Raw genomic sequence first — 19161 nt, forward strand, 5'->3', positions numbered from 1 at the left:
GGTCCCACCACCAATCCCTGAGGCACTCCACTAGTCTCTCATTGCCAACCATTAAAAAAACGTATGTCCCCACTCGTGACTTTCTATTAGTTAACCAATTTTCTATCCATGCTAATACATTATCCATATGCAGTACATCTTTATTTTGTGTGGCAGCTTGTCAAATGCCTTCTGGAAATCCAGATACACCACATCCACCAGTTCCCTGTCGTCCACCATGCTCATAATGTCCTCAAAGAATTCTGTAAATTAGTTAAACAGGACTTGCCTTTCGTGAATTTATGCTCTGTCTGCCTAATGGGACATTTTCTATCCAGATGTCTGGTTATTTCTTCTCTTGACTATAGATTCAAGCATTTACCCCACGACAGAAGTTAAGCTGATGAGCCTGTAGTTACCTACCTTTTGTCTACCTTTTCTTTTATGTCACATTTGCTGTTTTCTAATGTGTTAGAACTGCCCCAGAGTTCAATGAATTTTGGTAAATTACCACAAGCACATTAACTATTTCCCCACAATCTCTTCTAGTAGCCTGGAATGCGTTCCATCATGGCGAGGAAACTTGTCTATTAGCCCCATTAACTTCCCCAACACTACCTCTTTAGCAATAATGATCATTTCTAGGTCCTCACCTATCATAGACTCCCTGTTATCAATTATTGGCATGTTATTTGTATCTGGATTAGAGGTGCTGGAAAAGCAAGCAGTTCAGGCAGCGTCTGAGGAGCAGTAAAATCAGGAATATGAAGGGCTTTTGTCCGAAACGTCGATCTTACTGCTCCTTGGATGCTGCTTGAACTACTGTGCTTTTCCAGCACCTCTAATCCAGAATCTGGTTTCTAGCATCTGCAGTCATTGCTTTTACCTAGTTGATTTTAACCCTCCTGCGAATCCTCTTGCAAGGATGCCTGCCTTGAAGAAGTTTTCCTCCTCTCTCTACAAGAACCTCAGGGAGTCCCTCTCCCACTGCAACTCCCAGGTCATTTCCTCTGCCCTGAAGCTCTTCAACCATGTCCTGAAACAGACTTGCTACCACAGCCACATTTGTTTCCTCAGTGCCTGCTCTGTATTTCTGATGAAGGGCTTTTGCCCGAAACATCAATTTTACTGATCCTCGGATGCTGCCTGAACTGCTGTGCTTTTCCAGCACCTCTAATCCAGAATCTGGTTTCCAGCATCTGCAGTCATTGTTTTTACCTATATTATTTGTATCTTTTCGTGTGAAGACCAACATAAAATACCCATTCAACGCCTTGGCCATTTCCTCGTTTCCCATTGTTAAATCCCCCTTTTCGCCGTCTAAAAGACCAATGTTTACCTGAGTCATAATTGTTCATTTACATACTTGTAGAAACATTTGCTATCTACTTTTATATTCTGAGCTAGTTTACTCTCATAATCCAACTTTCTTTTCTTTATAGCCTTTTTTGTGGCTTTCTGTTGACCTTTAAAGATTTCCCAATCCCCAGTTTCAAATGCAAGTAGATCCTGTCTCTCAGGCTCTCCTCTACTTAACAACTTAACCAGCACTGATATCAAGCTCACTGGTTTGTAGTTCCTTATGGGTTTTCCTTCCAGCTTTTCCTAAATAACAGCACCACATTAGCCACACTCCACTTGTCGATCATTCAAGCAACCCTGCAAATTCTTCCTTAACTTCCCATAATGTCCTGAGATATGTTTGATTAGGTCCTGGGGATTTATCTACCTTTATGCATTTTAAGACCTCAAGCACCACCTCTTCAGTAATGTGGACATTTTTCAAGACATCACTATTTATTTCCCTGAGTTCCCTACCTTCCATGTCTTTTTCCACAGTAAATACATAATACAAATACTAATCAAATATTTTATGTTTCTATATAATCTATGGAAGCCAAGGCCTAGAAATGAGTGTAGTGGCCATCACTGAGAAGGTCTGGGGAAGCTGAAGAGTGGATAAGTCACCTGAATTGGATGAACCCCCGATGTTCTGAAGGAGACAGTTGAGATAGTGGAGGTGTTTGTGGCAGTCTTTCAGGTATTGTTGGAGTAAGGGTGTGTCCCAGAGGGCTGTTAAATGGCTGAAGTAACGTCCCAATTTGAGAAGGGAAGCAGGCAGATTTTGGGAAGATGTAGACAGAGTAACCTGACTTCAGTCATTGCTAAGACATTAGAGTCCGTTATTAAAGATGAAATTGCACAGTAGTTAGAAGTGCATGATGAAATAGGACTGAGTCAGCATGGCTTTATCAAGGGGAGGTCATGCCTGATTAAATCTATTAGAATTCTTTGAGAAGGTAACAAGTGCATTCTACAGAAGAAAGCCAGTGAGCATGATATGTTCAGATTTCCAGAAGGCCTTTGACCATGTGCCAGGCAGGAGGCAGCTAAATAAGAAAAGAGCTTATGATGTTAGGGACAATGTATTGGTGTGGACAGAAGATTGGCTGACTGGTAGAAGGCGGAGAAGTGGGTCTTTTTCAGGGTGGCAGCTGGTGACCAGTGAAGTTCTGCAAGGGTCAGTAATGGGACAAAAACTATTTATCTTTTTCAATAATGATCTGGACAAATAAACTGAAGGCATTGTTGCTAAGTTTGCAGATGGCACAAAGATAGCTGGAGAGGTGCCAGGGAGCCTGCAGAAGGTTGGACAGACAAGGAGAATGGGCAAAGAAGTAGTTGATGGAGTACAATGTGGCAAAATGTGAAGTTATTCACTTTATTCAGAAGAATTGAGGTGTATTTTCTAAATGGGGAAAGGCTTTGGAAATCTCAAGCACAGATTTCTTCAGTAATATGGACGTTTTTCAAGGCATTACTATTTATTTCCCTGAGTTCCCTAACTTCCATGTCTTTCTCCACAGTAAATACTGGCATAAAATATTTGATTAGTATTTGTATTATATTTTAATATGATCTGTGGAAGCCAGGAGTCTTAATCTTGTTAAGGTTAATATACAAGTTCAGTTAGCAGTTAGGAAGTCAAATACAATGATACCATTCATTTCAAGAAGGCTAGAGTACGAGAGGAGAGGTGTACTACTGAGGTTATATAAGGCTCTGGTCAGACCACATTTGGAATATTGAGCAATTTTGAAACTGATACTTGAGGAAATATGTGCTAATCTTGAAGGGAGTTCAAAGGATGTTTAAAAGAATGATCTCTGGGATGAAGGGCTTGTCATATGAGGAGCTGTCAAGGACTCTGGGTGTGTACTCAGGGTTTAGAAGGATTGAAACTTAGAGTATTGAGTGGGTGGGATAGAGAGGACGTGGAGAAGATATTTCCACTAGTAAGAGATACCAGGATGTGAGGGCACAGCATTAGATTGAAGTATGGCCCTTTAGAAGAAATGGTTAATAAGTTTGCACATGACACCAAAATTGGTGATGCCGTGGACAATGAAGGAAGTTACCTCAGAATACAAAGGGACTTTGAACAGGTGGGCAAATGGGCTGAGGAGTGGCATGTGGAGTTTAATTTTAATAAATGTGAGGTGCTGCATTTTGGTAAAGCAAATCGAGGCAGGACATATACACTTAATAGTAAGGTTCTGAGGTGTGTTGCCAAACACAGACCGTGGGGTGCAGGTTCATTATTCCTTGAAAGTGGAGTCACAGGTAGGGCAGTGATCCATTGAGTATGTGAGTTGGAAGGAAATGTTGTGGCTGTACAAGATATTGGATAAGACACTTCTGGAATAGTGTGTTTAATTCTGGTCTCCTTGCCAAAGGAAAGATGTTGTTAAACTTGAAAGGGTTCAGAAAAGATTTACAAGGATGTTGCCAGGGTTGGAGGGTTTGAGCAATAAGGAGAGGCTGAATAGACTGGGGCTATTTTCCCTGGAGCATTGGACACTCTGGGTGACTTTTTAAAAAATCATTAACATGATGAGGGTGTTGCTGGCTCGGCCAGCATTTATTATCCATCCCTAATTATCCAGAGGGTATTTAAGAGTCAACGACATTGCTGACAGTCTGGAGTCAAATGTAGGCCAGACTAGATAAAGCTAGCAGTTTCTTTCCCTAAAGAACAGTAGTGACCCAGATGGATTTTTCTGACATCTATAATGGTGTCATGGTTATTGGGCGTTTTATTTCCAGATTTTTATTGAATTCAAATTTCACCATCTGCATTGGCAACATTCGAACCTGGGTCTCTAGAACATTACCTGGGTCTCTGAATTAACAGTCTACTGATGATATCAGTAGGCCATCACCTCCCTATAGCTCGAACCCTCCAGCCCTGGCAACATCCTTGTAAATCATCTATCTGCACTCTGAATGCCTAACATTGTGATGCACTTGGAAAGAAGACCTGAAGTGCTGTTCTGCTTAGAAGTTGTGACCCGGATTAGCAGATCTCTGAAGTTGTGAGGAATACTGCAAAGATAGACAGTTCTTGCAGTCACTAGGAGAAGAACAAGTTGGGATCATTATGAAGTCATTCTGCATTTGTGAACACTCCTGGAATAGAAAATGAACTCCTTGTTCTCACTAAGAAAAGAGTGGGAATTGAGTTTGTAGTGTTGCATCATTTGCAGGGATTTGAAAGGAATAAGGAGACCGGCTTAATAGTGTTTTGAGAGAGTGATGCTCGAGAGAATATGGCAGAAGCTCACGTTGCCCCCTCTTTGGTCTGACAGGTATTCCACTTGTTAGATCATCTGAAACATTTTCTCTGCAACATCAGCCAGCACTAACCATTACTGTTGACTGTTCTTTTTACATAAACAACATCAATTATATACGAAGTGCTTTCAGTAAATAGTTTTTAATAAGTATAAATTTCCATTGACAAAATCATATCTCAAATTTTAAAAATACTTTTTCAGATACTGAGATGAAAGAAATAACCTTCATCTTCAAAATCAGAAATAATTTATTTAATTGAAATTGAAGGCTAAATACTGAAGATATGAGCTTGTTAATTGGCTTGGAGAACAGTCAAACCAGAGGAACACAACTTGATTAAGGTTACACTTTTTTGGAAAATAAACTAATATTTTCAATTTTTTGAAGTTCTTGAAACTACAGTATGTAATAACATGGCATCTTAAAAAAAAAATTACAGTCCTCCCATTTTCTGTTCATATTATATTTTCTGATGTAAAATAGATTATCCTGAGCTGGAAGAATTTCAAATAATGGTAAGTGTATAGTGTTAATCAGCAATCAGTTGCAACATTACCACCTTGATGCTCTTCTCTTATAGGAGTGGACATGCTCTTATGGCATTCATGTTCTCTCGTCAAGAAGGAAAACTAAACAGACAGCAGACAGTAGAATTTGGCCATCACATCTTGAAAGCCCATATTTTCAAGGTAAGCATTGATCCAATGAATTCATCTTACAAAAAGAAAACTCTGCTATATGCTTAGATGTGCATTATATACCAGATACATAATTTAAATAGGACGACAGCTTTTAGTTTTATGTTTAAGGAACATTTGATGAATACTAAAAATATATGAAGGTCAGCCATCTAAAAAGAATTCTTGCTTTCAGTCTGAGGTGCACAATTTATATTTGTTATCATTTTTTAGAGTTTTGATTTCAAACATTTGGATTTAACTAGGTCTTTCCAGAAGCATGATTTTAAACCAGTATGTGTTAGAGGCCAAGTCTGAAAGCCACCTGGAATGTTATGGAAATTTGTTTCTATTGTGGGATCCACAACAGGAGGGGAAAAAGATCTCATGCTGTAGCAGCATCTTGGATGATCAAATTTTAGAGTTTATTTCAAAACTTTTCAGAACATAGAACTGTACAGCACAGGAATGGGCCCTTCAGCCCACAATGTTGTGCCAAACGTAATGCCAAATTAAACTAATCCCTTCTGCCTGCCCATGGTCTTACCTTAAATGTATGCTCTCTAGTATTAGACATTTCATTTCTGGAAGGAAAAGATTCCTACGGTCAACCCTATCTATGCCTCTCATAATTTTACAAACTTCTTTCAGGTTTCCCCTCAGCCTCTCCAACTCCATAGAAAACAGACCTAGTTGTCCAGCCTCTCCTTATAGATCATGCCCTCTAATCCAGGCAGTATCCTGGTAGACAACTTCTGCACCCTCTCCAAACCTTCCATATTCTTTCTTTAATGTGGTGACTAGAATTGAATGCATTTCTCTAAATGCAGCCTAACCAAAATTGTAAAGCTGCAGTATCATTTCCTGACGTTTTGTACTTGGTTCCTCAACTAAGCATGCGTATGCCTTCGTTACCACTATATCTACTTGTGTGGCTACTCTCAGGGAGCTATGGACTTGAAACCCAAGATCCCTTTGAACATCATTGCTGTTAACGGTGCTGCCATTAACTGTGTACTTTCCCTTAATATTTGATCTCCCAAAGCCCGGATTAAACTCCATCTGCCATTTCTTCACTCATATCTGCAACTGATCTAAATCCTGCTATATATTTTGATATCCTTCTACACTGTCCACAACACTCCAATGCTTATGTCATCTGCAAACTGACCAACCCACCCATCCATGTTTTCATCCAAGTCATTTATATAAATCACAAGCTACAGATGCCCCAGTATAGATCCCTGCAGAACACCACTCATCACAGATCTCTAGCCAGAAAACCACTCTTTCACCACTACCCTCTGTCTTCTATGGGCAAGCCAATTCTGAATCTAAGCAGCCAAGTCACGGTGGATCCCATGCATCGAAACCTTCTCAATGAGCCTTTTAGGTTCAGTTCGAAGAAGACGACTGAAATCAGATGCAAGTAGAATCCTTCCTATAGAAAGGTAATTGTTTAGTGTGCTTAAAAAACTAAATTACCTTGGTGAAAAGATGCAGCCTGTGAAACCTTCAGCCAAGATTGTTTGGTTAGAAACCTGGATTGTGTACTTAAAGCTGTGTGAGTCTAAGATCTCAGATATGAGTACAGCGGAATCTTGATTATCCAAAGGATACTGGCAGGGAGTATTTCGTTCAGTTAATCGAATGCCCTTTAACATAGTTTAGCAAAGTATTGAGACTGTGCGATCTTGCCGGATAATCCGATATTCAGATAATCGAATGCTGGATAACTGAGATTCCTCAGTATTCCAGGAAAAAGCTTTGCAGCTCACAGGATTGGAACTGAGAGAAAGCAATGAATTCAAACCCATAGATTTAATTGGCAAAAGTTTTTCTGGCTCTTGAGTAACTAAACTGATAGTGTTTAGGATAGATGGGATTTTGTTTGCGTATGTTTCGAAATTGTTCAGTGCTATATAGATAACTTTCTTTGTTTCATTTTTATTTCTTCTGTGCAATAAGCTTCTGTCATGTTCAGTGGTAATATTAGCTGGGATCATGATAAATGGGGGCTTTAAGATGGATCTGACCTTTTTGAATTTAAAAGGGATCTGTGTCTCTTCAAAAGAAATTAGTACATTGTGGTGCTGGACAAAATGGCTGAGTTGTGAAATTTACTGTCCATATTTTGAAAATATTTTTCTATACTACTAAGTTTACTGGGAGAAGATATTACAATGAAGAATTTGAAATTTTTGACTAAGGCTAAACTGAGAGAGTTTAAAAACTAAAGTTTGTTTTTAACTCACTCATTGGATGTAAGCATTGGTTGGACCAGTATTTATTGCCCATCTGTGGGTACCCTTGAGAAGGTGATGTTGAGCAGTTTTCTTGATGCACTGCAATCCATTTGGTTTAGGTACACCCTCAATGCCTTTCGGAAGGAAGTTCCAGGATTTTGACTTAGTGACACTGCAGGAATGGTGATCTGTTTTCAAGTCAGGATGCTGGATGGCTTGGAGGGAAACATGCAGGTGGTGGTCTACTCATGTATTTGCTGCCATTGTCCTTCTGGATGCTAGTGGTCATGGATTTGAAAGGTGGTGTCTAAGGAGTCTTCGAAAATATTTGCAGGGCATTTTGTAGATGGTCTATGCTGGTATTGTTGAACATTGGTGCTTGAGCAAGTGAATGATTGTGGATGTAGTGCCTGTCAAGAGACCTCCTTTGTCCTGGATAGTGTCAAGTTTCTTCAGTGTTTCTTGGAATTGTACTCATGCAGGCAAGTGTGTATTTTCCATCGCACTCCGAGCTTGTGCCTTGTAACTTGAAGACAGGTTTTGAGGAGTCAGGAGGTGAATTACTCACTGCAGTATTCATAGCCTCTGGTTTGTTCTTGTAGCCACAGTATTTATATGGCTAGTGCAGTTCACTTTCTAGTCAATGGGGTTAATCCCTAGGATGGTCATTGTCTGACACTTGCATAGTGTGAATGTTAATTGGTACTTGCCAGGCAAGCCCGGATATTGGTCAGGTCTTTCTGCCTTTAGACATGGACTAATCCTATAACTAATTGTGAATGATGCGGAACATTGTGCAAATATCAGCAATCGTCTCCACTTCGACCTTATGATGGATGGATGGATGGGTTGTGGAATTAACTAGGATACAAAAATGAGCAAGTTTTGAGAAAGAGAAATGAAAAGATTTATGTCTGAAAAAATGAGAGAAAAAGAATATAAACATCTTGAACTCCAAGGAGATGGGGAAATTTGACAAAATTGAGTTAACCATATAAAAACCGAAAGAACTGCAGATGCTGTAAATCAGAAGCAAAAACAGAAATTGCTGGAAAAGCTCAGCAGGTCTGTTAACATCTGTGAAGAGAAATCAGAGTTAGGGTTTTGGGTCGGGTGACCCTTCCTCAGAATATTGCCCTTACTGACATGGTAGAACAGCTAGTAGAAATACAATAAATTGAGATATTATAGGAGGGCGATCCTAGATCGTTTCCTGACTGTAAATATGACTTGAATTAGACTGGAAGAAGAGGAGTCCATGAAATAGAGAGGTGACTTGCAAATTCAGTAACACAACACAATTTTCAAAAATGTAACTAAAAAGACTGGAAGTAAAGAGGATGACGCTGAAATTTTGTACTCTTTTTAATGGAAATGTAACAAACTGGCCCTGAATTTTCAGAGTTAGACCAACAGACTAATCGGAAACTGAATCTGACCATACTGACTATAAGATGTACGAGTCAAAGTCGATCAGCCTATTGAGTATATTCCATCATTCAATAAAGTTGTGACTCATCTTATAATTCTCCACTCCACTTTCTTTCCTTGTTCCCATAATCACTGATTCCCTTACTGACTCAAATCTTTCAACTTGTAATATATTTAATGACCCCTCTTCAACAGCTCTCTAGTAAAGAACGCGAATGGCATATTGCACTCTTGGAAAACAAGTTCCTCCTTAACTCGATCTTAAGTGGATGGCACCTTACATCTTAGGTAAAAACAATGACTGCAGATGCTGAAAACCAAATACTGGATTAGTGGTGCTGGAAGAGCACAGCAGTTCAGGCAGCATCCAACGAGCAGCGAAATCGACATTTCGGGCAAAAGCCCTTCATCAGGAATGCTTTTGCCCGAAACGTCGATTTCGCTGCTCGTTGGATGCTGCCTGAACTGCTGTGCTCTTCCAGCACCACTAATCCGGCACCTTACATCTGTCTGGTGTTAGTCTCTCTGGCCTTAGTCTCTCTTACAGGGGAAACAATATCTTTGTGTAAGTTATCTTCTCATTCTTCTGAACTCCAATTAAGATGTGAGCAACTACTCAACCTCTCCTCCTGTGAGAAACTGTTTCAGTGTCCGGGATTAGGTGAAAGCAAGGACTGCAGATGCTGAAGATCAGAGTCGAAGAGTGTGGCGCTGGAAAAGCACAGCTGGTCAGGCAGCATCCAAGGAGCAGGAGAATCAATGTTTCAGGCATAAGCCCTTCATCAGGAATGAATTCTCCTGCTACTCAGATGCTACATGACCGGCTGCGCTTTTCCAGCATCGCACTCTTCGACTCACGCCCAGGGTCAATCTAGTGAACCTTACTTAAACTGCTCCAATATCAGTTTATACTTCCTTAAGCAAGGGGACCAGACTGTTCACAGTATTTCAGATGTGGTTTGACTAGTGCCTTGTTTTCCTGATGAAGGGTTTATGCCCAAAATGTCAACTCCTTTCCTTGAATGCTGCCTGACCTGCTGTGCTTTTCTGGCACCACACCTTTTGACTCTGATCTCCAACATCTGTATTCCTCACTTTCTCCTAGTGCCTTGTTTAGTATTAGCAAGACTTGCTTAGTTTTATATTTCGTTGCCTTTGAAATAAAGGCTAGCAGCCCATTTACCTTCCCCATTACCTGCTGAACCAGGATGCGAGCCTTTTGTGATTTATCCACGAGGACTGCCAAACTCTGGTGCTAAGTTTTCTGCAGTCTCTCTCCATTTACATTATATTTAGCACTTCTATTTTCCCTGCCCCAAAGTGCATGTCTTCACATTTTCCCACATCTTCCACTTTGCAAGTTTATGCCCACTCACCTAACGTATGTTCCTTGCAGTCTGTATATTCTTCAGTACTTGCCACCCCATCAATTTTTGTCATTTGCAAACTTGCCTCATCTAACTCATTAATGTATATTGTAAATGAATTGTAGCCATAGCTCTGATCCCTGTAGTAATCCATTAGTTATAGGTTGCCATCCTGAAAATGCTTTTTTTATTCCAACTTTCTGTCTTCAGCCAACATTCCAATCCTCTATCCCTACTAATAAAGTACCCCCAATACTATTGGCTCTTATTTTAGGTGGTCTAATGTGTGGTACCTGTGTGAATACTTGCTGGAAGTCCAAATATGTTAGTTACACCTCCTGGTTCTCCTTTATCAATCCTACTTGTTATTTCCTCAAAGAAGTCTAAAAGATTGTCAGGTGTTTTCCCTTCATGTAGCCATGCTGACTGTGATCATATTATGCATTTCTAAATGCTCTGCTGTTGTATCCTTTATATTAGCCACAAATAATTTCCTGATAATTGCAAACTTTTTTTGCATCTGCATTTTAATTAGTTTCCTTTTTGAATAAGGATTACACGGTAGTTTTCTAATCTTCTGGTATTTTTACAGAATCTACAGATTCTTGGATCTTTACTATCCCTGTAGCTACTTCCTGTAATCATCCAAGATGCAGACAATTCCCTCCAGGGAAACTATCCACCTTTCATTAGTTTCCACTGTATTCTTTTCTCCACTCATAGTTCCCCCCGCCCAATCCTTTAGTTATTTCATTATTTCTTATCTGTGGAATACTATTATTGTCCTGTACTGTGAAAACTGATGTAAAGTATTTGTTCAACTTCTCTGTAGTTTCCCGTTTCCCTATTATTATTTCCTCAGCCTCGTTGTCTAAGAGGCCTGTGTTCACTTTTGCCCTTGTCTTCCATTTTGATATGACTTGTTTGTTCACCCTCAAAGTTCATTTACTCCTTTTTTAGGGTCATCATTTGTTGACTTTTACAGCTTTCCCCATTCTCTGGCTTGCCACTAATCTGGACCACATTCTGTATTTCTTTTACTTCAATTCAATATTATTCTTAAACTTCCTTGGTTAACCATGGTTGGTTTATCCCCTTCCTAGAATACTCCGTCCTCACTGTGATATATCTTTACTGTGAGTCATGAACTATTTTCTTAAATGTCTGCAATTCCTCCCTAAGTTTGGTTGGTCCTCTTTTCCTTCCTTCTCAGATTGACAGTCACTGCTTCCATCTGATCTCAAATTTTGACATTGCCCTCTCCGTTGCTACTAATAATTCAATTATACTTCCTCTAATTCACAATGCCAATCACAAATCACGAGGCTAGATTTACTCATTAACATCAACACTCAAAAAGCTATGAGGCAAGGTGCATTTTATCCTCCTTAGGTTTGGAAGTAAATATTGTCATGTGGACTCAAAACATTGTTACATTTATGTTGAAAGTACATAGTTATATCTCTAGGTTCAATGATAAAGTGCATCTGTATACAGTTTGTGTTTTGCGAAAGGCTAGGAGACTATGCTCAAAGATCAACACCCTCAAACCATAACTTCATAAGCTCCATCAATCTTTTCTGTATGGACATATAGAACAGACCAATGGTTTCTTGAAACTGTAAGCTACAACTGTGGCGGCATGGTGGCTCAGTGGTTAGCACTGTTGTTTCACAGCACCAGGATCTGCGTTTGGTTCCAGCCTTGGGCGACTGTGTGGAGTTTGCACATTCTCCCTATCTCTGCATGGGTTTCTGCTGGGTGCTCCACTTTGCTCCCATAGCCCAAAAATGTGCAGGTTAGGTGGGTTGGCCATGGTAAATTGTCCACAGTGTCAAGGGATGTGCAGGCTAGGTGGGTTAGATATGGTAAATGTGGGGTTATGGGGTAGGGCAGGGAGCTGCGTCTGGGTTGGAAACTCTTCGGAGGGTCCATGCTAATTTGATAGGTCAATTTGTCTTTCTACACTGCAGGAGCTCTGTGATTCTATGGTATGGATTTTGTTCACAGTTCATAAAGCATGTCTTTAATATAATATTTAAGTGTTACCTAGAATGTTTAAGAACTTCAGAAAATAAAATGTAAGGAACTTGATTTTTAAATCTAATAATTCATGTTTTAACTTATTGCAGGGCCTAAGCAAAAAGACAGGAATATCCTCCAGTGTCCTTCAAGCACTATGGATAAGCTATAGCAGTGATGGATTGTCTGCTGCCCTTACGTCTTTGCGAAATCTTTATACTCCCAATGTGAAGGTAAGGGGCTTTGTATAGTTGCAGAGATATTACATTCATTCTACATTGTGAGCAATTCTTTAACAATTTCCTTTGTATTACTCCGTATGTGGCTGATGAAGGATCACATAGGAGCTGACTTTTATTCAGTTTTGTATTTATTGAAGCATTTATAAGCATATTACCTCTTAATCAAACTCCTTTCTGTTTTATGCTTGTGAAACCCCATTTAATGCTCTTCACCTGCATATAATTTGCACAACTGATATACAACTAACAGATTCCCTTTATCTACTAAATAAAACTTAGTTCACATAAACAGTAGTTTAAAAAAATTCCATATGCTGTACAGAGCATTAAATTGCAAAATGCACTACTTCTCTAGTCCCTAATGGTTTTTTCATTCAGCCATTTATTATTGCAAAACAATGAGATTTACATTGACTTACTTCATTTCATAGATATCCTTATTCTCCAGCTTTTGTTTCAGGTCAACAAGATTAATACAAACTTTCTGTCTCACCTTTTGCACAATAACCTACCAGTGTAGGAATATAGCAATGTAAAGTACTCTATTTCAGCTTAGAGGGTATAGTTATAATGTTTGTGTTTTCTTCTGCTAAGGAAGGCTCTGTAGAACCTAACTCCAATCTTAATGTTGAATCAATGCTTGAATTAAAGTTATTTCACTTCAAGTTGTGATTTTTAAGAACTTAAAATAAGGATGGTGACCATTCTATGTGGTGCATGGCCTAACGTATTTCGTAGTTCAAATAAGTTAATATTAGTTTATATTCTGTATCATTATTCTCGTAGTGCAATTTTATTTTGTGGGTAGTTGACCAAGGAACTGAAATAAATCTGCTGTTTTGAACCTCAGCAGTCTTGCCAACACCCTTACTTCCTGAATTAGTCTTCAGAACCTTTTGAGGATTCAAGGACCAAAGTTACAGCTGTCATTTCCCAATTCTCACTTGGCACTGACTTAATGTAGATAAGGTTATATTTATTGCTGTTTCAAATTAATAGATGGAAGTTAAGAAATAGGATTGTATACCATCCATCATGTTGTCCCAGTATGCAGAATGTTAACCATTTTTGAACTATTAGTAAGAATTATGTATTACACAATCATTATTAACACGCACAAATAAACTTTTAATCAGAAGTTCGTCATTTATAATTCCAGAATTGTTTTTATTTTAAATCGTTAAACTTCAAAATGACCGTAACATATTAAAGAGGCAAAGATATCAGTTTACAATAGACAATTTATTTTTTCTTAACTGTTTAAGCAGAATTTATCTGTGTACAGTTCATGAGAGAAACAGCATTTGTTATTAATGTCAAATTTTATGATACAAAGCATTTGGAAATTCAGAAGCCCTGTAGAAAAAGATAGGAAACTGAAATCCAGGTAACATGAGTGGGACAACCATTTACTATTCATGTCCTCTTGCAACTGTTGCATGTGGGGAAATTCTGCAAACCAAATATTCTCAAAAATGTTGCAACAATCTCTGGAATGAAAATAAATGTTTAAAGAAAAAGTTGAACAGTAAGTGACTAACTGAAAGAAGTTGACTCAGTTTCTCATTTCTTGTAAAATTAAAATAACTTTTACCATATATTAAACGAGCCAAACAAATCAAGCAATACTAATTTAATCAGTACTTGGTGTTTAAATCTGATTCCCCTTTACTGTAGTTCCACACAAGAGTGGCTTTTTATAGTATAAATATAATGAGGATTAGTTTGCTTCTTTTGTAATTCACCAAATATGCTACATCTGTCAGAAGTTCACTTCAATTTCTCCTCCGTGTTCTAGTTACACTCTGAAGCCAGATTTTGTGGGAACTCTTCCATTATCTTTTGGCTAAGCAATTCTCCAACTTTGACAATTTCAACAACCATGAACTTCTCACCTCAAGCTTAGGCTTCACTATATTTGTGCTCACTGATTTAAAATCTGGTTTTAAAAAGACCTTGACACTCCTTGACTTGATTGACACAGACATAACACAAGCTGTTTGTTTTCACTATCAAGATCCCTGTAAATCTTTTCACTTAGATTCAAGCAATCTTCCAGTGTCCTTCTCACTCATGAACTCTAGCTCTGAACTAATTGCTTACTTCTCCAAGTGGTGTTACGATACAGGGAAAGCAAGCTAAAGTAAATCAGACGCTGGATTCACAACATTGTGAAATTAATATATTTAATGATCCTCAAAATTGTTCAGTTGTTTCTCACCAGACTTTACAAATAGCCAATTTTGAACACAAGTTTATAACTTAAAAATGAAGAATTTATTATTAATAATTTAACTTCAGAACACACATGAATTACAAGGCAATCTTAATTAATATCTATAATCTAAGCCCAATCATCTTTGATCACCAAACCCAACCTCTCACACCAACAGACAGACATAAGAGAATCCTAAATTGCCAGTTTATTAATATTTGCAATGATGAATGTCAAGCCTTCGTGAAATCTATTAGATTGTATTACAGGCACGTAGGATTGTATCTTGCAGAATTGTATCTTGCTTAAATTTCAAAGTCATCAGTCAATGCAAACAGCTTCTGCTGGCCTCTGGAAACTGTTCTTGACGACTTAAATATAGAATGTAGAACAGTACAGCACAGGAACTGAAGTTTTGGCCTATGATGTTGTAACCGAACTAATCCTTTTGCCTGTCCTTGGTCCATATCCCTCCATTCCTTGCATATTTGTGTGCTTATCTAAAAGCCCCTATCGTATCTGCCTTCACCACCACCACCCTCAGTAGCACATTCCTGACTCCCACCATTCTCTGTGTAACAGGTTTGCCCCTCACATCTCCTTTGAACTTTTCTCTTCCTCACCTTAAATACATGTCCCCTACTTTTAGATATTTCAACTCTGGGGTGAAACAAAATTGTGACTATCAATCCTAACTAGGCATCTCATAATTTTACTTACATCTATTAAGTCTTCCCTCTGCTTGCACCGTTCCAGAGAAAACAAACTGAGTTTCCTACCCTGTCTTTATATCTCATACACTCTAATCCAGGCAACATCAGGTAAACCTCTTCAGCACCCTCTGCGAAGCTTCCTCATTCCTTCCTATAATATGATGACCAGAATTGAATGCAATACTCTAAGTGTGGCCTAACCAAAGTCTTATAAAGCTGCAACATGATATTCTGACTCTAGTACTCAGTTCTCCAACCAATAAAGGTAAGCATGTCATATGCCACCTTTACTACTCTATCTACTCGTATGACCGCTTTCAGGAAGCTGTGGACTTGAACCCCAAGATCCTTCTGTACATCAACCCTGTTCAGGGTCCTGCCATTAATTGTATACTTTTCCTTAACATTTGATCTTTCAAAGTGCAGCGCCTCACACTTACCTTGCAAATGATCTGTAACTTGCTGGATACTTTGACAATCGTCTACACTATCCAAAACTCCACTGATCAGTGTATCGTCTACAAACTTACTAACCCACTCATCTACATTTTCTTCCAAGTCACTTATATAAATCACAAACAGTAGAGGTCCTAGTTTGGATCCCTGCAGAACACGACTTGTCATGGACTTCCAGCCAGAAGAATACCTGTCCACCACTCCTGTCTGTCTGTCTTTGGGCAAGCCAATTCTGAATCCAAGTGGCAGATGGAGTTTAATCCAGATAAGTGCACTTTGAAAGTGCAAATGTTAAGAAAAAGTATACAGTTAATGGCAGGACCCTGAACAGGGTTGATGTACAGAGGGATCTTGGGGTTCAAGTCCAAGTCACCCTGGATCACATGTATCTTAATTTTCCAAATGAGCCTACCACGAGGGATATTGTTGAAAGCCTTACTAAAATCCATGTAGACAAGTTCCACTGCTCTACCCTCATCAATCACCTTTGTCACCAATTTTAAAAGCCATGCTTACTGTCCCTAATTAGGCCATGCTTTATCGAGTGTGTCTAAATCCTATCTGTAAGAATTCTCTCTGGTAGCTTGCCAACCATGATGTGGAGCTAATGTCTATAGTTTTCTGGATTATCCCTATTTCTCTTCTTGAACAGAGGAACTACATTAGCTATTCACCAGTTCTCTGGGACCTTTCCAGTGGCTAGTGAGGATATAAAGATCTTGATCAGGGCCCCAGCAATCTCTTCTCTTGCCTTGCTCAATAACCTTGGGTAGATACCACCGAGCCCTTGGAATGTATTCACCTTCAGGCTCTTCAAGAGATTCGATACCACTTCTTTCTTGACTGTCAAAATGGTCAAGCATATTAGTATGCTCCATGCTAATGTCACTATCCTCCATATCCTTCTGGATGAATACCAATGCAAAGTACTCATTTTGGATTTTGCCTCTGCCCTCAAGCACAAGTTCCCTTCTTCATCCTTGTGTGGTCCTACCTTTTCCCTAGTTATCCTCTTGTTTTAAATATATGTAGAGAAGCCTTGGGATTCTCTTTAACTCTATTCACTGAGGTCTTTTTATGGCTCTTTCTTATTCTTCTAATTCTCTGCTGGAGTTCTTTCCTACTTTCTTTATATTCCTCACTGTCCCTGTCCATTTTTAGCTTTTTAAATCTTATATATGCTTCTTTTTTCCTTTTGACTAAAATCCCAACCTCCTCCATTATCTAAGGGTCCCTTACTTTGCCATCCTTGTCCTTCCTCCTCACTGAGACATTCCAATCCTGAATTCTGATCAGTAGATTTTAAAATAACTTCTACATATTAAATGTGGACTCGCCTGAGAACAGCTCCTCCCAATTAACAATCCCTACCTCCTGCCTAAAGCTGACATAATTTGCCCTCCCCCAATTTAGTCTCAGGACTTTCAACAAGTCATTAACTGGAGAGTAATGATAGAGAACAAAACCAAGAAGTCTAGTCCTTCACCTTCCAAAGCAGCACTGCCTCCTCAAAAAAAAATGGTCTTTTGGCTTCTCTTCCTTTTTTTGCATTCTCTGCAACTGGTCCCTTGTTGATCAATGTTTTCAATATCCAACCAGCAATTCTGAGCATAATGACATCTCTGTGCTGGTTATTCTATGCTGTTTTCAAGTAGTACTTGACCTGCATTATCTTTTCAGGCCAATTTCCAATAGCAAACATTGGTCTCTTATTCTCTCTTTTTAAAAACAGCTACAGTTCAAAGTTCAATTCTCAATTGCAAGTCTCAGTTCCAAACCAAGAATGAGTAATACAAAAGAAAAATAATGAATTACTCAACAGCAGGAAGGCACATAGATAAAAAAGCAACTTCCATAATCACCCTACCCATCTCCATGGTAAACTGTTTTGACCTGAGAACTGCATGAATATTTCAAATTATTTAAATAAGTCCCAACGTAATGTCAGCTGATTTACCGTATATACTCATGTAAAAGTCAAATTTTTAAGACTGTTTTTAAAAGTTCAATTTATAAGGTTGACTGTTACACGGGCACTAGTTTTAAGAGGCTGAAGTTCATGCTGCAGTTTGAAATACCATATTAGCAGAAGTTGATTTGATTGCTCAACTAATCCTGGGTAAAGAAGAAAAAAACAATGAATTACGGTAAAGGTAATTACCGGATAATTTTTACATACTGGTACGAATATTTAACATGTCAAAGATTCATTAATATCCTGAAAAATCACACTCTTCAACATCGTCATGGCCTGGTATCATGAAGCATTTATTAAATTCTGAATGTGTAAGTGTCTTGAACTTTCCCGCCCAATTCTTCTGTTTCCCTCCCATTTACTCTTGCATGTAATGAACCTCAACAGCATTAACAGATTTGTCAAAGAATTAAAGATATATGTTGCAAATATATCTCACTTTATTCAGATATAATAACATGATTAAAATAATTAACTTTTTAGCAGTATTAACATTTGAATGTATAATGAACAAAGTGTGATAAGTACCGATAGACTTAGTACTGGTCTGAATGAATGAATCAATCAATCTATCAATCAAAACGTACTGTAGTAAACCAAGTGGGCTAAGTAGTTATGAGTGAATGAATGAATAGAAACTCAATATCGTAAACAAAGAACGTGAGTGGAGTTACTGGTATGAATGAATGCAATTTTGTTTGTGAGTTAATGGGAACATGCAGTTTCCTTTGTGAGAGGTTTATAATGTGATATAGTAGGGTCGAAGTTTACATGAGATATATGGAAAATGCAAGATTTTTTTGTCCAAAAATAAGGAGTTGACTTGTACATGAGATCAACTTTTACACATGTATATATGGTAATATTGATTGCTTTAACACCATGAATAAAGTAGTGTCAATATATCCATTTAACACTGACTTTTCTTTAAGATAGTTATGCTACAGACACCCTGTTCTGTGTGCTACAATACAACCATGAACTTTTTTTCTAGTGCCTGCACTCCTGCTTTCAATCCAGATGTTGTGTTTGCCATCCCATACACAAAGCTTCTATTTTTAATCAGTTTTCAGCTTTAAAGCTGTCAGTGTTCATTGTTACCTCCGAGGTCTTCTGCCCTTGAACCTGGCCTGACTCACATTCTTGTCCTCCCTCTCTGTTCTTACCTGGTTCTGGTGTTCAGCTCCTCCACTCCCAGCT

General features: G+C 38.6%; 1 protein-coding gene across 3 annotated transcripts in view; it reads left to right on the forward strand.

The window, feature by feature from the left end:
* Nucleotides 1–19161, forward strand: part of LOC140482253 (protein TANC1-like) — a 245970-nt gene that overhangs the window by 176674 nt on the left and 50135 nt on the right. For all 3 annotated transcript variants that reach the window (XM_072579410.1, XM_072579411.1, XM_072579409.1), the window contains 2 exons: nucleotides 5198–5306; nucleotides 12471–12593. In XM_072579410.1, coding sequence (XP_072435511.1) covers nucleotides 5198–5306; nucleotides 12471–12593 — 232 coding nt within the window. The remainder of the gene's footprint in view (nucleotides 1–5197; nucleotides 5307–12470; nucleotides 12594–19161) is intronic.

The sequence above is a fragment of the Chiloscyllium punctatum genome, chromosome 10 (assembly GCF_047496795.1).
Source record: "Chiloscyllium punctatum isolate Juve2018m chromosome 10, sChiPun1.3, whole genome shotgun sequence".
Classification (NCBI taxonomy): domain Eukaryota; kingdom Metazoa; phylum Chordata; class Chondrichthyes; order Orectolobiformes; family Hemiscylliidae; genus Chiloscyllium; species Chiloscyllium punctatum.